The sequence below is a fragment of the Diabrotica undecimpunctata genome, chromosome 6, assembly GCF_040954645.1.
Source record: "Diabrotica undecimpunctata isolate CICGRU chromosome 6, icDiaUnde3, whole genome shotgun sequence".
Classification (NCBI taxonomy): domain Eukaryota; kingdom Metazoa; phylum Arthropoda; class Insecta; order Coleoptera; family Chrysomelidae; genus Diabrotica; species Diabrotica undecimpunctata.
This window is the reverse complement of record NC_092808.1, coordinates 106,779,699-106,804,930: the sequence shown is the minus strand read 5'-3', so window position 1 is coordinate 106,804,930 and position 25,232 is coordinate 106,779,699. Positions and strand designations below refer to the sequence as shown.

Below are 25,232 nucleotides of genomic sequence, written 5' to 3'. Positions count from 1 at the left end.
GGTATCTCACTTTATTAGCTCCAATTTAGCGTATATTATATATTATTGCGTCATTACAGTGTTGCCACACTTACTTTCCACAAAATGTTTAAACACCTGTTCATTCATGAGTCATGAGTTAAATTTAGATTCCTACAAGTGGAATCTGTTGTAGATGCTTTATATGGACTTTTTAACTTTGGTTACTCAATGCATTTAAATTAGGTCCTAGTGAATAAATTGGGATTTATTTGATAGGAGCATTAATAAAACGATAATAAAATATTTTCTAGTTTTTATTGGTTAAGATAAAATTAAAAATTATTTAAAATACAAAACTTTTATTCTTTTAAATAAACAATCATTCTTAAAATGACTTAAAACCCAAAATTTAATAAAAAAACATACGTTAATTTGTATGTTTGCAATATCTATTTTGTATAAACACTTTAATCTTTAACCAGTTTTTATTGTTTAATAGCTCAGGAAATTGATTCTTTAGTTCTTCACACTCCCTTTTTTTTGGAGGCCGTCTAGATTTGATATGATTTTTGAAAAAGTTTACAGTGACAGACTTTTGTCTTTCAGTCCATGGCACTAGTTTCCGCGCAGTCTTATTTTTAAATGTTTCATTTTCTTTCGTTGGAGAAACGGTATTCTCTATTTGACTAGTTGATGGTACATTATCATCTTGCAGCAAACACTTTAACTCATCGTCATCATCATCATCGCTTTCAGAAAAGTTATCTTCGAACAGATTTTTGTCCATATCAATTTCCACTTCGTCTAAAGATTTCCCTTTATAATTGTTGGCTGTTCCATTTTCCATTACCATCAACAGTTTCGCTATTTTAGTAGTTTGGTAAATATCATCTGGCAGTCTGTAGGAATTTCTATGCACACCGGGCGTATGTCCCATGAAAGTAGCTAATTGCTCAATCTCTCCATCAGATAAATTTAATAATTGTGACAAAGTTGCCAGATGCTTACGCAAACGAGTTGATGTTATAGAAGTAGCATTTTTCGCACCGGATAATTTTGCGTGCTTTCCTAATATTTTGTAACCGATTAAATGTGAAGAAGATTTAGCAGGAGCAAATAGGTAAGGATTATCCCTTGGTACAAATGCATTTCTAACCGCAAGCAAAATATCGATATGATTTTGTACCTCGAGGTTGAATAAAACTGGAACACCCCTGCCCCTTTTACCTCTAATGACTACTCTCTTCATTGAACTTAATAATATTTTTTCAGAAGGTGAAACTGCTTTTTGAAACTCTTCATATTTTTCATTTCCGATAGAGTTAACATAAGTGTGAAAGTACATTCTCTGTAATTCTCCAGAACGTTTTCTGTTTAGCAAAATTACTCTACAGTATACGGATTCAATGAGATTGTTAAACGCTTTAATATCTTCTAATTTTAGTATATTTTCGGAGTCAGTCTTTTGAGGTGCATTTTCAACTGTAGCGTCATTTAAATAATTCTGCAGAATTTTCGTTGCATCGTCAGCAAGTTTAACTAAATGGGATCTTAGCAATTTTAGATCATTTGCTAGTGGAACTATTGTGACCTTATTCCATTTGTTAAGATTTAAATTATTAGCTGCTTGGGATGAGACCTCAAAACTCCAGTTTGTTTCAAATAGATGAATTAAGGTTTTAAGTTCTGCCTCAATTGTTGCAGTTGAAACAGATAAGTATGCAGTTTGTTTCTTATAGGCAAAAGTGATTGCAATATCGCAACATTGTTTGAGTGATCTCACTATATTCATGGCAAAAGTTGGAGACAAGTAAATGTCTTTTTCAGGATCATAACAGGCTATTCGTTTTGTGGCTTCAACAAAGGCATCAAAATACTTTGGTCGCAGTGCTGAAAACATAGTGGATATAGATGGGTCTATTTTTCTCATTTCTATAAGTATTTTTGACAGTTCCCTCATTTTGCGTGATGTAACTGCTATAAAATGCTTTTCTCTGTGCGTCTTCAAATAGCGGGTTCCAAATGCACGAATTAGAAAGTCGTTCTTAGCTTCCATTGAAATCTTGTCCGCTCTCATCCTAGGAAACACTTCTTCTTTTAGTCGATGATCAATTTTAATATTGGGAAACATTTTTGATTGGCCAGCAAATTGTGCCCTCTCTTGATTGCTTCTATTTCCACAATTTTTTCTATGTCGGTATAATAGTTTTGAAGAGAAAAATCCTAAACAATTGTCACAAGGAATGAGAACCCGATCTGGTACATAAGTCTGTCTAACAGCCTTGAAACAGTTTCCCCCATCCGCTAAAAAATTTCCTTTTCTTCTGAGTTTATCAAACAGACTTCTTCTTTCTCGTGATCTGATTGGTTTGGAGATAATTTCAGCCACATCGAGTTCCATAGAATGGTTCCTTATAATATGGCGACCAAAATTAAGAACTTCCGTTTCACAGTAGTAACAATAATCTGGTTTTCTTTTATAAGGAGGTTTGAGATTACCAGTGTTTCTACACTTTTGTTTATTGGAAAAGTGTAGATCTTCTTGTACCTCAGTTAACGTTGCATCGAGTGCTGAAATATCTTTCACTTCATGGGTTAACTGGTTGTTCGTACACGGTTCTGTGAGAATCCTGAGATTTTTTTGACTTAAGTTTGTAGCACTGCTGTTATCTGAACCATTCTCCTATAATAAAAAAATATAGAATTAAATTATATACAAGCTTTATTCAAGCAATCCGTCAAATAATTTTGTTCAGTATGAGTTATCTACTGAATAAATATCTTTGTACTTTACAAAGTAAATGGGGCATAAAGATATTCTATATCGCTAAGAAAAAGAGCACACACCAAGCCATAGATTGTTATCAAAATAAATTAAAGCTACATAGGTTCGTTCATAGCTACATAGGTACATACAGTTCGTAATAGTATTAATATTATGAAGAATAAATAAATATTAATAATGAGGTGTGCTGTTACAAATTGTAAAGACTGATAAAATATTTGCATATGTTTATATACTGTGCAAAAACAGTAATTTCTAATGTAATGGGCATTATGATCAGAACACGACGGGGTACTAATAACGGAAGGACAGGTAACAGAATTACACCCTGGCAAAAATACTGCTTGGGAAGATTGAATTACTGCGTAGCGATATTGGTCAAGTCACAGAATATATACGAGGAGTAACAAGTAGAAAAGTTATTAGGCGAGCTGATGAAATAACGCTAAGTACTGCAAGACACTCCAGATATTATCCAGAATATAACACAGCCCAACAGTGTCTGGATACATTAAAACAAAAACTGTACTTTGTTCAGGACGACTAAGGAGGTACAAAGTTAGTAACAACCTAAAATGTGACAATGTACTTTTAGAGAATCCTGAGAAGGTGTTCTATCGAAAACTACATTCCCGGGAAATTTATCCCGGTTATATCTCTAATCAAGAGATAGCTATCAGCTAGGATTTCTCCAAACGGAGATAAGTCCCTGAGAGTATGCTTGAGAATGACAACTGACTACAAGCTACACTGGGACCGAACAGTAATCACAGATGGTACACATAATAGAACAAATCTCGTACTAGTTAATCAATTAACAAGGCAAACAACACTATGGTGATGTGGGGATAACAGCAATAATCTATGTAATAAATTTACTGAAAATATCGCCAAGTACAGAGATCTGTAAATTCAAATACGAAGACAATGGAGAATGCAAAGTACCCAGACGATATATATTATTATATCTACTGCTGGAATCATTCCGAAGAACTTCTCCGAAAACATATAATGGCTGGGTATAAATAAACACCTTTATTACTCACGACGGCCAGATGTGTACGAAAATTTTTGGGAGATACTCCAGCATACCCCAAGTCACCTAAGTAGGGCTCGATAACACGGAAAGAGTCTCATCAGAGATCAATGCTATTGATACCGTAGGTATCTGGGGTGAGTCAATTTTTCCCTTAGATGGAGTGAGAGCTGCATGGCTAAATCTGGATAATGGTAATACAGTAAAACCTGTCAATAACGGTCACTAAAAATGACAGAACTATTGGCCGATATAAAAAGGTGGCTGCTAATACCATGTTTTATAGTCCACAAATTTTGGTTTGTGGAACTTTGAAATTGGCCGGCTAGTACAGGTGGCCGTTAACACAGGTTTCACTGTACTAATAGTGATAATGAATTGATTTGCCAACAAAAGATTGTGTTCCGTTACCATTACATTATAAAATAATTAGTGCTGCAAACCAGAGTTTAAGCCCATCAAGTCACCAATATGATTTTGGTACGTTATGTTTTGTAAAATAATCCATATTAATTATGTGCATCAAAACGTAAGTACTGGTTAAAATTTACAATGCACAATAATGCAATAACAAGGAGGAAAAAAATAAAATTAAAAATGTATTAGGAAACAGCCAAAAAATTTAATACTTACCATATCACTTGAAGGGTCATATAGTGAACCGTCATTATCAGTAGCATCAAAAGGATCCTCTGGTGTCAAAGATAAAAAGTCATCATTTTCTGCCTGAAAATTACAGCATCAATACAGTGTAATTCATTATCGGTTTGATAGATAAAACGAGGAATTTGATATTACAATATTCTGACGTCTGATTATTTTTATTTACCTCTTTCTGATTTTCACCGTGTCTGTTTTCTTTATCCCTTTCGTTTTCTTGTATTCCCTTGTAGTCTGAACAATCAGCAGTTAATGGCCTACACGGTGCTTCAATTATGACAATTTCTTGTATAACTATTTTTTTATCAGAGGTTTCGTTTTTTTCTCGAAGTTTATTCATTATCTATAAAAATAAGAATATTTTGTTACAAGTGTTTGAATAATTATATCAAAAAAATTTCTTTTATAAGTATCACTCTCTATAACTGTTTAGGACGTAGACTTTTTTAAAGTCTGAAATCTTACCTCTCCTTCATTGTTTGAAGAGTTCTTCATTAACGATTCGCTCCAAGTTGATTTGCTACAGAAAGAAGCTTGAGGCGATGGTGATAGCTCGTGATTTAAGGAACAGTTTTGTTTTTCTGTAATATTACAAGAAGTAGGTTCCTCCATATCTGAAACTTATCACAAAATATTTTACATGTGCTAGAAAAAGCCTTTTTATTGTTTCAAAAAAATATAGATTATCTGTGTAATGTTGAGTGACACATCAGCTTTAGTTTATCAGATATCAATATGTAGTTTGTTTTTCAAGGCAGATACTCAAATTTTCTTTACTGTGTTTTAAATTTGGGGGACGATCAAATCATACTCATATGCTTTAGATTATCCAGAGCGAGTAGCTTATTTAACTAAGTACAGGAATGGACACAGTAAATATAAGCAGTTACTCTGTCTGTTTCCAATAAAGATAAACAAATTTTTGTTGTAAATGACTACTGCCTACAATTTACTGATTTGAGATAGTTTCCTGACAAATGCGGAGATTTTATTGTAGTATGGTAATACATTATTCCTTTGAAATTATACAGGGTGTGACCAAAAATACAGATCATAAATTAAATCACATATTCTGAGACCAAAAATAGTTCGACTGAACCTAACTTATGTTAGTACAAATGTGCACACAAAAAAAGTTATAGCCCTTTTAATTTACAAAATGAAAATCGATTTTTTCCAATATATCGAAAACTATTAGAGATTTTTTATTGAAAATGGACATGTGGCATTCTTATGGCAGGAACATCTTTAAAAAAAATAACACATGAAATTTGTGCACTCCATAAACATTTTATGGGGGTGTTGTTCCCTTAAACCCCCCAAATATTTGTCTACGTTCCAATTCAATTATTATTGTGGTACCATTAGTTAAACAAAATGTTTTTAAAACTTTTTTGCCTCTTAGTACTTTTTCGATAAGCCAGTTTTAATCGAGATATTTTGCCAAAGAGGCAGGCGGGTGGCAAATTGAAAATTGAATTTAAGCGGAAAGCAATGCTTATTTCTTAAATAATCATTTTTTATGTTTTCTAACCTTTTGGACACCCTGAATAAATAATTATGTTAATGTTTATATGACTGAATAGAGAACTGAATAGCCTTTCAAATGAGCTAGCACACGACCCTATTTTCATTTAAAAAATCATCGATTATGTCATCAGGCCTAGATGGATGAGGTCACTAGTATGATACACATGCCAAAAATCATAATTTAAAAATAAAAATCGACCTGTTTCGGGATTTTTCCTAAAAGTCGCCGGTTTACGAAATAATGAATTTATTCAATTTGGCTTTGACACACTATACAGTCTTACTTAAGTAACCATTTACAAATACGTGTTGGATTTTAAAGATGCTCAAAATATTTCGATAAAAACTGGCTTATCGAAAAAGTACTAAGAGGCAAAAAAGTTTTAAAAACATTTTGTTTAACTAATGCTACCACAATAATAATTCCATTGGAACGTACATAAATATTAAAGAGGTTTAAGGGAATAAAACCCCCATAAAATTTGTGTGGGGTGCACAAACACTGTTATTTTGTTTTAAGATGTTCCTTCCATAAGAGTGCCACATATCCATTTTCAATAAAAAATCTCCAATAGTTTTCGATATATTGGAAAGAATCGATTCTCATTTTGTACCTTCAAAGGGCTATAAATTTTTTTATTTTTTTTATGTGCAGATTTGTACCAAGGTAAGTTAGGTTCAATCGAACTATTTTTGGTCCCAGAATATGTGATTTAATTTATGACCTGTATTTTTGTACACACTGTATATTAAGTATTACAATAATTGAAACTTATAAGTGGTCATTTTGGTGCTGTGTTGGTAAGTTTATCTAAATTTATTCAATAAATAAAAACAGTAACTGCTTTCGTTAAGGATTTACTAAACAAAGTTGTTTATTTAACTTCTTTAACTGATGATTAAAAAATATTAACAAAACACATTTTTAATATATTTTCCTCTTTTAGTGCACAGTTTAATAAATAATCTCGAAATCAAAAAGAAAAAATAATTAAAAATATTTTCCTTCTAATAAAAATATTGACAAAGAAATTCACTTACCTATTTGAGGGTTAACATAACACATTTTAAGAATCTTCTTGCTTCTAGACATGGTAATAAATATACGACGCAATAAGCGCTACGAACAAGCTGATATTAAAATTAACATCACATCAACGGATCAACATCAACGAGAAATAAACCGAAGTCGAAAGATTCTGTTCTAAAAATAGATACTAACAGCAACGTTGCCATATATCCTATTTTGACGCAATAAAGTACTAGACGAAACGAAGTATACGATAAATATGTATATTATAACCGCGCCACTTCCGTCAATTCGATGAACTAACATTATTCATTTGGTTACAGGTTTAGAATATTATTGCGTCTCCCGATTTTTAGAAGAAGTTTAATATCTCAGAAATCTAACTAGAGAGCGCTATGACGTTTTGGGCTATGACAAAATATAGAAATCTGCATTTAACTAAGGGGCCATTTTTAAATAGAAGTAGCGGGAAGTCCATAAATTCAGGATGGTTTTATTGCGCCCAATATTCGGACGTAATAGCTCGAAGGACGCAACATTCAATGCAACAGTATATAATATGGAAGCAATAATGATATAAACATGAATATATATATATATATATATATATATATATATATATATATATATATATATATGTATGTATGTATATATATATATATATATATATATATATATATATATATATATGTATGTATGTATGTATATATATATATATATATTGTTATGATGTGTTTTTTGTTTGAATGATGAGCAATGAGTAATTTTAATATTATAGGGTTTTTATCGCGGTTCTCAAAGAATTAGCTTGTAAGTACTTTTTTAAATTATCTTTATTATAACTATTATGAAACACACATATATATCTAACTTAGCCAATGTAAATTTAAAATAAACTATCTTTAAATTGATATTCATACAAAACTAATTAAATTCTATAGACAATCTAAATTTAAACAAACTATCTTCAAAATTGAAATTGTTATAACACTAACTAAATTATATTAACAAAATTTTGTACCTTTCTTTCACTGAATGCCTAAATGAACTGTTTTCCACTATATATATTCTAATCACCACTGAGTGTCTTCGTACTTCGGTTATCCTTGTTTTTGTGAAATTTCTTTTTCCAATTATCAGCTTCTACCAATTTAAGATATATTTTTCTTCACCAGCATGTATACACCACCAACCAAACCAGCAAACAGCATTTATATTTATTCTTCTTTTCAATATACCAATATCCAATTATTATAAGTTGATTTATACTAATCTCCAACCATAATATAATTTAATTTCTTCCAATATACCTTTTTTATCTTCAATAATTATTTGTGTATAATTATAAATGTGCATTAAATTATATGCATAATTTTTAATCTTCATTTAACTCACTATATTAAACATTTTGACTATTTGTACTTGATTCACTGACTCCAACTAATTTTCATAATAAACTGCTTGACTTCTGACTAAAAAAACTTAAAAACTTTTTAAAAACTCTTCTGACTGCACTATCTAAAACTTTTCTGACTAACAACTTTCAAAAACTGCCCTCTTGAATCCAAATCACGGGTATTTATATGTTTTTTTTTGGATTTCTAGAACCATCTCGTAAGATATCATGTTCTATTCAGTTCTATTTAATACATGTCTGAATTTTCTGGAACAAACCATTTCGCAAACATGGCCATCTCCGGAGATCCAGAGAATTCCATTCTTTTCTATTAATAATTTTGTTTACATTTAGGCTTTTCAGATCAGAATATATAATTAAATTAGTAACTTAACATTCTAATTTAATAAAATACACATTTCAAACAATATATTATTATAACCCACTTTATATTGTAAATATTCTTAAACGTCACTTCAGAGTATAAATATCTGTCAATCTCCGAGAGTATTTTTGGTTGCCTAAGCACATGGCTCACTTATATATATTTACAATATTAAAATACAACTTTTTACAATTATTATGCTAATTTATTAAAAATGCCCTCACATAAATATATTTTTATTAAATTCTCTAGTATATAACTTATTTAAAACAACCAAATATCTAATATTATGTAGTATATAACTTATAAATTATTTTCTATAAACCCCAATCGTTACAATACCCCAAAAATAATATTTAAAATAAATAATTTACATATTATTTTTTTAAATATTAATTTTCTCATACCTTATTAAATTTAATAAATCAAATTTTTTTTTTTTTTTTTTTTTTATTTAAAATGTGTTAAATACATCCCTGTTCGCTGTCTATGTCAAAACAGAGAACAACGGAGCACAGTTCGGCTATTCTATGGTCAAACTGTCATGTCAAATGGGGCAATGGATGCGATATCAGAGAATAAAATATAACCTTAATTACAATATAATCGATATGGTGTTCTGTTTGTTTATAGACAAAATCTAGGAATTATTTCCATTCAAAATAACTTCATCAATATAAATTGGTAAGTTTTTCCACTTTATTATATTAGAAAGACATTTTTATAGCAATTATAGTATCAATTTTGTGTCTAACCCCAAATTATGATTTTTAGGGTACAAATTAATTTCCATATATACAAAATTCAACAAGTACGATGTCAAATTGATTCAAAATAATGAAATCTACCATCTACCATTTAACAAATCAAGTCTATTGAACAAAATGGACACATCAGTAAGTTATTAGTGTTATTATATTTGTGTTAAAGGTATAGAAATCATTATTCAATCTCTTCATGATATTGAAAAATGTCGTTGATATGAAATATGCCTCTTAGTCTGTTCTCTGCATCTATTAACACATAACTATTTAGTCCATTCTGATTTTCAATTGTATATGGACCTTCAAACATTGGTTGTAATTTCTTACAACGGTTTTCTTTAACATTACTTTTTCTAAGTGAACGAATTAACACTAGGTCTCCTTTTTGAAATGTGATTGGTTTTTTTATATTTCGATTTTGTCTTCTGATATATGTTATTCACTTTCTGCATTACTTGTTCTAACATATCCTGATTATATTCACTAATCCACTTTCTGTTTCCTATTTGGCCAAACATTAAATATTCTGGTACTTCCTCTGTATTCAAATTATGTGTATTATTTAAAAAATACTCTACTTGTGGTATATGTTGCTGCCAAGTTTCGTGTTGATTTTGGCACAGTATCCTTAAATATTTTATATTTATGGATACTGATACTTGTAAAATGAATGTTGATTCCCTTTTTCTCACAAAATGTCCGAAATTTTTGGTTGTTAAAATATGTAGCATTATCTATTATGCAATTTCTAAATGGTCCTATTTCTTCGAAAAATTGATTAATATATAATTTTAATGTTTTAACATTTGTTCTAGAGCAGGGATATAGTTTAATAAATTTTGTATATAAATCAACTATCACTAGTATATGCTTTTTTCCTGTTGGACTGAGAACTAAATTTGAAATAAAATCCATGGAAACTGTATTTAGTTTTTCATATACAACATTAGATTTATATGTGTTCTGGTTTTTGAAATTCTTTTCTTTGTTTAGTTGACATATTGGGCATTGGGTAGTAATTTCTTTTGCTATACTTATGTCATTCTTTGCAAAATAATTGTCCCTAAATAGCATCCATAGCTTTCTTGAACCAATATGCATATAATCGTTATGTAAATTTTTCAATATTTTCTTTGCTAAAGTTCTAGTTATTACATATACTTCTATGCCATTTATTATTTTATAATATACTCCATCTTTCCTAAGGACTTTTTGTTTTTCACTCAAATTGATCTGATCTCTTATAATTTCTTCTTTAGAATATAATCCAGTACTTTCTACTAATTGATTTAGTCCAATTTTTATTGTTCGCTGCCCTTTTTGTGGTGTATTTTCTAACCTTGATAAAGCATCTGCCACTATATTGGATTTTCCAGAAATGTATTTGATTTCAAAGCAGTATTCACTAAGTATTAGACTCCACCGATGTATTCTACTGTTTCCATATTTGTTATTTAATATAGATGTTAAAGCTTGGTGATCTGTTTCTATTGTAAATTCATTACCCAACAAATAAAATCTTAATTTTGTGACACAGTGTATTATACTTGCTAGTTCTAATTCTGAAACTGAGTAACCCTTTTCATGTGGCTTTGTAATTCTTGAAATGAATTGTATTGGGTATTCGACCCCATCATGTATTTGTAATAATACCCCTGATAATCTCTCTATTGATGCATCTGTTCTTAATATGAATGGCTGTGTGTAGTCAGGATAGTATATTTTCAAGTTTGACAGAAAAATGTTTTTAATTTCTTGGAATGCTAGTTCTCTTCTCTGATCCCATCTCCATTTTACACCTTTTCTCAGTAGTTCAAGTAATGGAATTTCTTTTATACTTAGATCTGGTATCATCCTTTTATAATAATTAATTATTCCAATAAATCCTCTTAAAGTTCTTAAATTGTGTGGTGTTTTATATTCCTGAATGACTTGTGTCCGTTCTGGATCCATTTCGATTCCCTTAGTGTTAAGTTTATAACCTAGATATATGACTTCTTTTTGAAAAAATGTACATTTTTCTTGATTTATTTTTAGTCCAACTTTGTCTAATCTATTTATTATAATTTTTAGGTGTTTCTCATGATCTTCAGCTGTTTTAGAAAAAATTAATATATCATCAATGTAGTGAATTACAAAATGTTCATATTGATCCAAAATATCATGAAGACATCTACATAGAGCACTGCAAGATGATTGAAGTCCAAATGGTACTACTTTGAATTGATATACTACTCCATCTATCTGAAATCCTGTATACTGTCTACTTTTTCTTTCTAGAGGTATTAACCAAAAACTATGCTGTAAATCGATTTTAGTGAAAAATGACATTCCTGTAATTCTTCCTAGTATTCCATCTATACTCATTGGTGCTTCAAATTGCTTTTCAGTAATCTTGTTAATATTCCTTGCATCCAAACATAACCTGATTTCACCTGATCTTTTTCGTACTACTACTATGGGGTTAATAAAACGTGTGTCTGCCTTCTCAATGATCCCATCTTCTAACATATTATTAATTGTTTTGTTTACTTCTTCTCTGTATTTATATGGTATTGGGTATGATTTTGTTTTAAAATCTTTTTCCTCCTTAACTCTTATACTATGGATATAATTCTGTGCAATTCTATTTTCTTTATTGACAAGTCCCTTGTGTTGCTGCAATATGGAAATGACTATTGATTTATATTCTTCAGGGCAATTTAAAACTTTTATCATATCTTCTTCTTTACAAATAAAATTATTCTTCATTATGTACTCATTATTCCTTGCTTCCAATTTTACGCACTCCGCCTCGTAGGCATCCATCTGCTTAAAATTTCCATTCCTTAAATATTCACTACAATAATTATTCTTTACATTCTTCTGGGACATTTCCCTATCATCAAAATACATTTCTTCTTCATAAACATCATTATTTTCTTTTAATAATATCCTATCAACTCTTATTCCTTCTTCTACCTCATCTTTCTGCATAAATTTAATTATTTGCCCTTCCAAAGTTACCATTTTTTTTTCAAAATCTATCTTTACTTTCTTCTTTTCCAATTCATCATTTCCCATTAATATATCAACACATAAATCCTTGACAATAAATCCTTGCATATTAATTTCTTTATTAAGAATATTAATTTTAAAATTGGCTAGTTTATCAATTTCACCCAACTTCTTATTATTTGCACCAATAATTTTAATTTTTGGGATCTTTATTATATCTGATAGTTTTAATGTATTAAAAATAAAATTCTCCGAGACTAAAGTACTTTCTGAACCAGTATCTATCATAATTTTAATCATTTTATTTTTGGCCAAAGCATTTATATAAATTAAATTAATAGATTCAATAATTTTCTCTTCATCTAAAGAAATAAATTCAGAAGGTTTTTCATAATAGCAATGGCCTAACTTGTAATTCAGAAAGTTTACTGCACAAAATTTTGATTATTAGAATTGTCAGATTGTATCTGACCATTTGGATCTGATGTCCTATGTCTTTCCCTACTATGACTTCTACTCACATTTTCCTGCCTTGTACTACTTCGTTCCCTGCCTTCGCAGCTTCTATTCCTTCGAACACAATTTACCTGTCTGTTATAGTTAGGTCGTTCTGTATTTCTTCTATTGTTAAAATCTTGCCTATTATTATTAGTACTGTTATTAAAATGTTGTCTATTATAATTAGTATTATTATTAAAATTTTGTCTATTATAACTAGTATTATTATTAAAGTTCTGTCTATTTGGATTACTGTTATTATTATTAAAATTTTGTAAATTATCACCATACCTAGTGTTATTGTTATATGATTGTCTATATTTGTGATTATCATTTTTATTATATTGAAAGCTATTATTGTTTTTTTTGTTGTTATTATTACTTGTCATATTGCCTCTTTGTATTCTTTGAATAAAATTAATAAAACTATCTATTGTTTGAATATTTTGTACAGTTACGGTTTGCACAACATCAGCATCAAAATGTCTAGATACATTTAAGACTGTTTCATCCTCTCTAAGTGGTGGTTCTAAATATTTTGCAACTGTTATCAATTTCAATGCATAATCTACCATATTTGATTTTAAATTTTGATTATACTTTCCAAAATATAGAATTTCTCTAAACTTTGCTTGCTCTAATTCACCCCAATAATAATTTAAAAATTTATTTTCAAATGTTTGAAAGTTATCTAAATCATTTTCAATACTAGCAAACCAAGTTGCTGCATTGTCATTTAATGTCACTCTAATATAATCTTTAATATCATTAATATTATTCACAAATCTTAATTTATGTTTTAAACTATTTATGTATACTCTAGGATGCAAATTTTTTATATTACCAGAGAATTTAATCCCAGTCTCATTTGTTAAATTTAAGTAAGGTCTCCCTATGTCTCTCATTTGTGAAATATCATCTATTCTCTGTTCCACATTTCTTATTTGATTACTATTTATTTGGATATTTTGTTGTATATCGTCTAATTTTTCTTCTGTGTTTCTCCTGTCTTCGTTAATTTTTACTTCTAAGTTACATTTCTGTAACTCTATTTTCTGTTCTATATCTATCTTATTATCTTGAATAATCCTCTTTACTTCTGTCCTCTCATTGTCTATCCGTTTCTTGTAGTCATTCCGTATACTTTTTATTTCATTTGCTACTTTTTTCTCTGCAGCTTCAAGTTTTTTATCCATTTGTTTTACAATTTTATTATTATTATCTTCTATTTTCTTTTCTAATTTTCTATAATTCTCTTCCAATTTCTGTTCCATTTTTTTCATGTCTTCTTTGACTTCTTTTGAATTCTCTTCCAATTTTTTTATGTCTTCTTTGATTTCTTTTAAATTCTCTTCCATTTTCTGTTCCATTTTTTTCATGTCTTCTTTGATTTCTTTTGAATTCTCTTCCATTGTCTTGTTCATCTGCATCATTAATGACATCAAAGCTGCCATATTGACATTTTCCTCTCTTTCTGGATTCATTTCTGCAGTATCTTGTGGAACTTGAACTAAACTCTCCTCTTGTATAGGTTGTGTTTCTACTCCCACATCTTCTTCATTCTTTTTGCTTCTTGTACCTTTCTTTCCTTGAGACATTTTGAGACTTTACTTGTTCAAATATAATTAAAAATAAAATCTATAATTTTTCCTTTCTACTGATAATTAATTTAATTATATGAGAGCACTTATCTTCCCAAACTAATTCTTTTAAATAGAGAGCCCCACGTTGGGCGCCAAATTGTTATGATGTGTTTTTTGTTTGAATGATGAGCAATGAGTAATTTTAATATTATAGGGTTTTTATCGCGGTTCTCAAAGAATTAGCTTGTAAGTACTTTTTTAAATTATCTTTATTATAACTATTATGAAACACACATATATATCTAACTTAGCCAATGTAAATTTAAAATAAACTATCTTTAAATTGATATTCATACAAAACTAATTAAATTCTATAGACAATCTAAATTTAAACAAACTATCTTCAAAATTGAAATTGTTATAACACTAACTAAATTATATTAACAAAATTTTGTACCTTTCTTTCACTGAATGCCTAAATGAACTGTTTTCCACTATATATATTCTAATCACCACTGAGTGTCTTCGTACTTCGGTTATCCTTGTTTTTGTGAAATTTCTTTTTCCAATTATCAGCTTCTACCAATTTAAGATATATTTTTCTTCACCAGCATGTATACACCACCAACCAAACCAGCAAACAGCATTTATATTTATTCTTCTTTTCAATATACCAATATCCAATTATTATAAGTTGATTTATACTAATCTCCAACCATAATATAATTTAATTTCTTCCAATATACCTTTTTTATCTTCAATAATTATTTGTGTATAATTATAAATGTGCATTAAATTATATGCATAATTTTTAATCTTCATTTAACTCACTATATTAAACATTTTGACTATTTGTACTTGATTCACTGACTCCAACTAATTTTCATAATAAACTGCTTGACTTCTGACTAAAAAAACTTAAAAACTTTTTAAAAACTCTTCTGACTGCACTATCTAAAACTTTTCTGACTAACAACTTTCAAAAACTGCCCTCTTGAATCCAAATCACGGGTATTTATATGTTTTTTTTGGATTTCTAGAACCATCTCGTAAGATATCATGTTCTATTCAGTTCTATTTAATACATGTCTGAATTTTCTGGAACAAACCATTTCGCAAACATGGCCATCTCCGGAGATCCAGAGAATTCCATTCTTTTCTATTAATAATTTTGTTTACATTTAGGCTTTTCAGATCAGAATATATAATTAAATTAGTAACTTAACATTCTAATTTAATAAAATACACATTTCAAACAATATATTATTATAACCCACTTTATATTGTAAATATTCTTAAACGTCACTTCAGAGTATAAATATCTGTCAATCTCCGAGAGTATTTTTGGTTGCCTAAGCACATGGCTCACTTATATATATTTACAATATTAAAATACAACTTTTTACAATTATTATGCTAATTTATTAAAAATGCCCTCACATAAATATATTTTTATTAAATTCTCTAGTATATAACTTATTTAAAACAACCAAATATCTAATATTATGTAGTATATAACTTATAAATTATTTTCTATAAACCCCAATCGTTACAATATATATATATATATATATATATATGTATGTATATATATATATATATATAAAATATATATATATATATATATATATATATATATATATATATATATATATATATATATATATATATATATATATATATAGTGATGAGTGTCTTACCACCCGGCTTTTTAACGAAAGAGATAGAAAACACAGTTACCTTGTGAAATAAAAAGAGATGAAACTCGTAGAGGTGAGAAATAATCGGAAAAACCTATAATTTATATTACATTACATTACCACTATCGATAGTCTCACACCTTTAGACTTTAGATTCGAGCTAAATCACCTCGGTCATAATTATTATGAGTAACGTCGAATGTGTGACGTATTTCCATTTTTTAATTTCGCATAAAGTAAAAACTGATTGACCACAATAAAGCAAAAATGTGAATAAAATAATTTAATTAATAGTGATTATTTAATCTAAAGTTTTAAATTATTAACCAAGAATAATTTCTCCTATGATTTGAAGAGTTTCATATACTCTTGTCACGGAATAATTATAAATCCTTCGTAGATTAGTGGTAAGAATTCGACATTGCGATACAGACATCGCAGACGATTAGAGTTCAAAACCCACATGTGGTTTTTTTTAATAATAATAAATTATGCAAAGATCGTTTTGCTTTGAATCACTAAACAAAACTAAACAAAAACTGAAGTTAAAACAAAAAATCTTATTGACAAAACAGTATCGTCGTACTTTCGAAAATAAAGTAAAAACTTTTAAAGAATGTTTAAATAAGTAAAAATTCTACAAAAATAAAAAAATATCCGTGGCCACTAATCAATCGATTAGGAAAAGTCGCACTGACGATGCGAGAATTATGTACAGGACAACCATCGTGTTGAAACCATATGGAATCGAAAGGTATTGGTAAATTACAAAGGGCTGGGACAATTTCATTTTGCAGAAGTTCCAAGTATTTCCGCCCAGTCAACATACCGTCTATAAAAAATGGACCAATGACATGATTCCCTATTATGCCTCCCCAAACATTTACTTTTCGAAGACGCTGGGTACGAGCGACATAAATCTGACGAGGATTTCCTCGAGATCAATACCTAGCATTGATTGAATTGTGACGGCCATGCAATGAAAACGTACATTCATCGGTGAACAAAACGTTATGTTCATCTTGATGTGACATTTCCATTGCAGTTTGACAAAATTCTAAACGTCTATATTGATCCCCAGGGAATTGTTCGTTAGATTTATGAAGTTTATAGGGACGGTATCGATGTCTTTACAAAATTTCACCTACTCTAAATCTTGGAATTCCACATTGTTCTCCGAGACGAGGTGTTGATTGGGTAGGATATTGCTCAATACTTGCACAAATCAAAGTGTCCCCTTAGTTCCAAATCTGGATTTACCTCCCTTCGTCTGCGAACTCCTCTTGGCTCGAACACGGATCCATAAGTAAAAAAATTACGTATAATAGACTGAATTGTTGATCGTGCTGGAGCCGACCTATTTGGAAACATATTTACAAATTGTTGTCTAATCATGTCTGATAATCCATTCACATGCCAGACAACAATTTGCACTTTTTCCTCGACCGTTAAAATCCTTTTCACGAATTGTTTTTTCAATAAAAAGTTTCTGTTTACCGTAAAAAAACACTTCTCGATGTGTTATTATTTGATAACTTGAAGTCAATTCGTCAATTGTTTTGAAAATCATTACCTGTACAGAGGAATTGATATTAACACTGAGAATTTAGTGATGGATTTGACATTAAACAGTCTTCAATGGATTATTTTCCATTCACAACTGTAAAAGTTCAATTCAAGACTGTAAAACTGGAATTGAATTTGAAATATTTTGTATTTCTATTTTATAAAATTGGAATAAGAATAAATTGTAAATAACGAGTTTTTCGAAAACTTGTTACCTAATATGTATCATATTTTCTATTATTTTTGATTGAGTAAAACAAAAATTTTACCCTTGGTGTGAATTGAACCCCAGTCTTCTTATCAATAGACAACGTCTCTAACTATTACGCCAACTCCACATACAACAATAATTGTTTTCGGACTGAACATACCTATTTAGTTTACTATAATATATCTTAATATATTTAATCATTTATTTTAACATCAGAAATTATTAAAATAAAATATTTTCGAGGTCATCCGTATAATTATGACTGAAGTCAAATAGACACGTGTAATAACTAGCCTTATCTCATACTATCTCACAACTTAATCTGTCTTCTATCCTTTCCGCTGTTTTTCCGGGTGGTAAGACACTCATCACTGTATATATATATATATATATATATATATATATATATATATATATATATATATATATATATATATATATATATATATATTATGTTACATATATTACGATGTAAATTAAGTATTAAGTTTTAAAACTTAATAAATTAAGTTAATAATTAAGTTAAGGTTAAGTTTTAAAACTTAATAAATTATAATAAAGTTAAAAGTGTTCATTATAATTTATTTTCATTTAGGACAATTTCAGTATGTAATACAAAAAAAAAGTACTTCATATTATACACTAAGCTAAATTGTCCTAAGTGACAATACAATCAAAAATCAAATAATCTGGAAAGAATAAATCAAAATTATGACTAGCAATAAATTCTATTCCCCGACATAATGTATAAAATAAAACAAAGAGTTTCTTAAACTACCAAGCGTTATACAATGAAAAGAAACAAAAACTGGATTTTCTCAAAACCTAAATTTTGCAGATAGGATCTTTCATGTTACTGCGTTGTTGCTGCGTGAATATGTGACCATTCACGCAGTTCTGATGTTACTAATATTTTTTATGCGGGTCTTCTGTACTGTTACAGGAATAATATAATACACTACCGTCCATTTTACAAGTCCCTGACACTGGCCATCTGAATTCGCTGATTCCCAGTAGATCTATTTCCATTCTTTTCATTTCTTGAATTGCATTCTCAAGTTTTCCAGCCGCAAATAGACTTCATGTGCATATTCTCAAATTAGATTTTCTTCTTTCTAGGAATTATACAAAAGATTCGCTTAAACCACTCTGATTCTCACCAACACAAATATATTTGTACTAATAATTTTCGCCCAATGCCTCGATATTTGAGATATTATTAGTATTAATATTAATAGTATTGATAGCCGTACAATAATTTATTTGCAAAATAAAAATTGAATAGTAAAACAGCAAAAAAATATATTTTTTTCTAGGTTACGTGTTCCTTGGAATAGTTGCACTAGCCATACCAGTATTATTAGTAGCCTTTTGGATATATAAGCAGCGTTCGAATAATAGATGCTATGAGTCATTATTTCAAATGGGCTATCATAAGGTAATGTTAAATTATTAAAAATATTTTATTAATTTAGAATAATTTCAATTCTCAATTTACAACACTATTTATTTATTTTATTGTGTGTTGCACTACGTGTTAAAACTATCATAGTACAGAGATACAACAAACTATTATGTTCCCTACAACATTAAAATGCCAATGGTTATAATTAAACACCTTAGCTAATGTGGCAAAGCTCAGGATTTTTTTCAATGAGAGTTCAAATGAGAGCATCGTAAAATTCGGGTGAGTAATGATTTTGGTCTAAAATACAGTATTCGCTAAAATATACAGTACCGAATGTGTTTTATCGCAAATTAGTCCATTAATTTGTAATCTCACATTAATTTTAATTTCCCGAATTTGTATAATTTCACCGTGTATAATTGTGAAACATATCGATTAGTAGTTTAATTACAGTTTGTTTAACTTAATATTATTGACGAAATGATTGCATGCATTTACTACCACTAAATTATATTTGTTAGGTTTCAAAAGTCGAAGATTTTTGTTCTATGCAGAGAGTAATACACTTAATTGATGAATCGTAGCATTTTAGTGAGATTATAAATATAGCTTCGGGAGTAGTTTGGAAGGCAGTATATTATAAATTGTTACCTCAAAAGCAACTATAGTGTAATAATTCAGTAGTTGTCAATAAAACTATATTTTATTCCATGACAACATTTTATTTTATCATCATCGATCGAGAAGAATCCGACAAAGGGAATTTAGAAACAATTCGAACTTATAAACGAACTTTGAACATTGTATTTATTTTTTAATTTACATGTTCAACATATTCACCATTGCGGCTTTAGCAAGCTTCATAACGTTTTTGCAGATTATACAACATATTTATACAGGCTACAGGATAATATGTGGCTGCTGCAGTTGGAGGCTTCGTTTTGCAGACTGTAAAGTCTGATCGAGATTATTATTGGTAAGAAGTGTTTTTCGATTATCAGAAAAGCCCTTGCTCTCTATGACACAACATACTGTCAGTGTTACGAAATTTCTTAACGATTGCTAACATTATGGGAAGCCGCCTTGTTAAACATTTGTCAATATTTTTTAGACAATTGCAGGGCCGGACTCATAAAAAACAGCGAACTGTTTTATTTCCTTAACTATTTATTTTAGAATTTTATTTTTTTTTTTATTATTTATAGGTTTGTAATTTGATATGCAGTTATTTTGCTCAATAATGTTAATTGACTACCTCTTTTTATCGGCACTTGCTTTATGAGCTAGAGATAATTTACTTATATTCATAACTTTGTTTCTTCTTCTAAATGTGCCTATCTTCTAAAGACGTTGGCGACCACATTGACCCATCTTATTCTATTCACTTGTGCTCACATTGTTTATGTACCCTTTTTCATTTTTTTCATTGTTTTTATCACAGTTACGTAATAGAAGTTTCTAAAAAGTTTCCATGATTTACTGAAGAATCGTTAATACGGTAGGAACTTTCAACTTCTCTTTATTGCGATACCTTGTTTTCCTATCAATTTCAAAACATTAATGACAGTAGATGCAACCTGCCTCAGTTGAAATACTTCTTTTTTTCCGTTTTAGCAATTGTTTTTCAAACAACATACAATCAACAGTTGTTTCCTCGCTATAAGCAATAAACGTTTTTACACAATCTGTGAGCATTTGACTTTTTATGCACAGTTACTGTTTAAATTAAATGTCTAAAAATTGAATGAACATCAGAAAACATCAAACAAATAATACAGTACAGCTTTTTTCACTTCTATTGTAATTAAGCCAGTTACGATTTAATTTTTGAGTAAAGTATAGCTCATTAGTAGATTCGCTTTGAATAGGATGGAATTCAAAAAAAAGTCGTTTGTCTGACATACAAGTTTTTTTAAGTAATTTTGGGAATTCGGATCATCAACAGGTATTTCTACTGTTTGTACTTATCCTTCTTCCCTTCCTTCTTCGTCTTCGCCCTTTTCTTCTTCTATTTCTTCTATAAAAACAAATAAAAAACATTACTTTCATCCATATTGTGAAGAATATTTTTGTGTAACGGGTATTATAGTGAAAATATAGTATTTTTCTGAAAAGGGGCCGAAAAAATAGTCGGCACTTGCTAGAGCGGACTATAGTTGTCGCGGTGACCCGCAGGCTCAGTAACAACAGACTCTTTATCAAAAACAAACAGTTATGCAGAGAATAAAGAGAAGATATTAATAGGAAAATTGTTTCGCATAAAATAGGTTTTAATTCAAAGGCTAAATTATCTTAGACGACGCAAAATACGCATTGAGTCTAGAAGGTAATAAATGAGACCGCTAACAGGTGGCACGGAATCATGGAAAAAAAATTTGTTGCATTTTCATTTTTTTTTTTGGGAATCGTAAGTGGCCAAAATAAAGTTCGATATGCTTCTTCCTAAATTTAGGGGTCCCAAAAAAAATAAGTAGTAAATTATATTCATATACCAAATAGCTGCAAAAAAACCGTGAATAGTAAATTAAAACCACATACACAATGACTGCGACTTTAGTGGCCCAAAACTGCGACTGCTAAATTAAACCCATGTGTTAAACTCTAAAATTCACAGCTATCGGATATATCGTATTGAGCGCAATAAGCAGCGTACGAGAAAAACATTGTTGGGACTTGGGTGCAATTTGTTGGATCCACAGTTTTGGTTATATAATAGTTGGCGCTTACTATTTTACCCCAAAACCTAAAGCGTAAAAGCGTTGTTTGTTGTACTCATTGACTTCGTTAACGCAGAAAACTGCATTTGTATATTTTAGGCCAATTGTGGAATATACCACTATTATATTATAACAGAAACAGCAGATATTGATATCTACTAATGGTGCCCAAACCGTAAAAATAGTTTTTCGAGGGCGCAGCATTTAAGCGATTAACACAAAACCCTGGGTGCCATTTTTAAGATATGTGCCCTGGCCTTTGATTATCTGATACCTGATATGAGTTGCATTTTGTTGTACCCACTGGCTTCATTATGTAGGATTCTGGGGCTCAAAATCCTCTATGTATACTCTAGTTAAGGAGCACAGAAAACTGTACCTGTATATTTTTAGGCCAATTATAGATGTACCACTATTATATTATAACAGAAACAGCGGATATTAATACCTACAAAAGCGCCCGAATCGTAAAAATATTCTTCGAGGGCGCCGCGCATTGCGTCTAAACAGAAACAGCAGATATTGATATCTACTAATGGCGCCCAAACCGTAAAAATAGTCTTCGAGGGCGCCGCATATAAGCTATTAACACAAAACCCTGGGTGCCATTTTTAAGATATGTGCCCTGGCCTTTGATTATCTGATACCTGATATGAGTTGCATTTTGTTGTACCCACTGGCTTCATTATGTAGGATTCTGGGGCGCAAAATCCTCTATGTATACTCTAGTTAAGGAGCGCCGAAAACTGTACCTGTATATTTTAGGCCAATTATAGATGTACCACTATTATATTATAACAGAAACAGCGGATATTAATACCTACAAAATCGCCCGAATCATAAAAATATTCTTCGAGGGCGCCGCGCGTCGCGTCTAAACTATTCACACAAATCCCTGGGTGCCATTTTCGAGCTATGTGCGATGACCTTTGATTATCTGATACCAGCTGTATTTTGCAAAACACCATGCTCAATTGAACCAATAAATCAATCAAACGGCGAAATCGGAAGAAAATAAAAACATTTTTAGGTGAAAACTACATCATCTTTGGGTAAAGTTTCAAACATTTTTTCAGCGGTAATTTTTTTTTATGGATAGATGCCAACTAAGTCAAAAGGCGTTGGCCGGCGTGCTAGTCCGGCCGTGGACAATTATGTCAAACTTTAGTCTCCGTTAATTTCTGTATGAGCGGTTTATAATAAACACTTTTTACTCAGTTGTAAGGACTATTTTCACGACAGTTTTAATAATATGACAGTTAAATGACAGTTCATGACAAATAAGACCTATATATATATATATATATATTGTTGTGGTATTCAAAATTGAAGGGTAAAAATATTAAATGTACGATGAAATCAATATTTCAGAGATTATAGAAAATAAAAAAAATACTCCGAGCTGCCTGGAATTAACCAAAGGTAATCTTAGTCATAAATAATCTTTTGTATAAATATAACAAGTGAAATAGTGCGGGTACAATAAATAGAAGTTGGAAAAAGACGATGGTTTTTCCCCATAAGCCATAAAGTGTTCCGTAAGCTGGATTTTGCGACAATAAAAATAGTTAATAAATAAATTATTGTTCGGAATATGTAAATACCCAGTAGAAATTAAGTGTCCTTGTAGAAATAATATGAATTAGGAAAGTTTGTAGGTATTTCTGATTTTATGTGGGAGTGGTATGCAAATTTCTGATTGGCCGAGAATTTGGAAAGTTGGAAAGTGGTGATGGGTGTGTATAATGAGAGGTTGGATGAATGGATAGAGGAAATGAGAGAAGCAGTTTGTTCTAGTTTCTTAAAGTGAATGGTTGGTTTTCGAGGTGGTATCCAAGGGTAGTAAGTGATAAAGAATAAGTTGTGAGTTGTGAAGTAATTGTGTCCGACGGTAGCTGATTTGGTACAAATTTGTAAGTAAACTTTTCCTACTTGTATTCTACGTATCGCTGTTTATTTCGGAACGAGAGATTAAGTTTGGCGAGAGGAAAAGAGGCTTGCATCATTGGAAAGGTACGTGCATTCGAAGGAGAGCATTGAAGACACTAAATTGCAATATATTGTTTAATACCCACTCCAATTACATAGGAGGCTGCTGAGAACTGATAGTTCATTTTGCATAGAACAAGGAATTGGACAACTCAAGGCAGAGGAAGCGTTTCAACGGGAGAAACATTCATAATATATTAAATTTGAGAATTTTGGGTTAAAAAATATTATATCATATTAGTAACGTGTGAATAAGTTGTCGATAGTCGAAGGAGATCAAATTTGTTCTGAGAGGGGACACGGAGCTGTGGAGAGAATTGGATAATTCATACAAAATTTTCTTGGTACAATCGTTATATCAGACTTGCATTAGGAAGGACACTGAATATTATTTGATTTGTTTATGTAGAATAATAAGCTGTATCTTAGATTGTAGTTGTATTATATTATCCATGCATTATTGAAGATTCACGTACGTAGAACGAATTTTGTTTGATAAACATTGTATGCTAATAATTTTTGGAGGTATTTTAATCAGTTTATTTTATTACATTATTTTCATATCATATTATGTTGTTTTATTCCGTTATTCTTTGGACCTAACCCATCAGCTGTAAAGTATAGATATTGAAGCACGAGTAAAACTTGAGATAACAAAATTGAAAGGTGTGATATAAATCAATCAAAAATTTTAATAATGTTTTATATATATTTTTTGTAAAGTTTTAAAATTAAAATTCTAGATATCACATTAATATATATATATATATATATATATATATATATATATATATATATATATACCGTCCTCTCTCTCTATAACGATATGCAAGGGACCGGGAATTTTCATCGTTATAAGGAGAGATCGTTATACAGAGAGAGAGACAAAATTCGGTACTGTAATATTAATAATACTAAACTAAATACCCTATTTTAATTAAAAAAAAAATATCAAAACGAATATAAATGCAGAATTAAAACATGTGTACTGTACAATAAAAAAAATAATATGCTAC

The 25,232-nt window shown here is 29.9% G+C and overlaps 2 protein-coding genes and 1 long non-coding RNA gene across 3 annotated transcripts in view; 1 reads left to right on the top strand and 2 right to left on the bottom strand.

Moving 5' to 3' along the window:
* The window catches only part of LOC140443696 (uncharacterized), a 70,119-nt gene that overhangs the window by 11,927 nt on the left and 32,960 nt on the right, over positions 1 to 25,232 (bottom strand). The window lies entirely within an intron of this gene.
* The window catches only part of Lerp (lysosomal enzyme receptor protein), a 199,799-nt gene that overhangs the window by 154,508 nt on the left and 20,059 nt on the right, over positions 1 to 25,232 (top strand). The window contains exon 18 of the mRNA XM_072535074.1: positions 19,419 to 19,540. Coding sequence (XP_072391175.1) covers positions 19,419 to 19,540 — 122 coding nt within the window. The remainder of the gene's footprint in view (positions 1 to 19,418; positions 19,541 to 25,232) is intronic.
* LOC140443183 (uncharacterized) lies at positions 389 to 7,509 on the bottom strand. Its single transcript, XM_072534284.1, has 5 exons — positions 7,014 to 7,509; positions 4,908 to 5,056; positions 4,612 to 4,785; positions 4,416 to 4,508; positions 389 to 2,644 (listed from the first exon to the last, which is right to left on the bottom strand). The coding sequence occupies exons 1-5, from the start codon at positions 7,063 to 7,065 to the stop codon at positions 389 to 391; spliced, it is 2,724 nt and encodes a 907-aa protein (XP_072390385.1). The 5' UTR covers positions 7,066 to 7,509.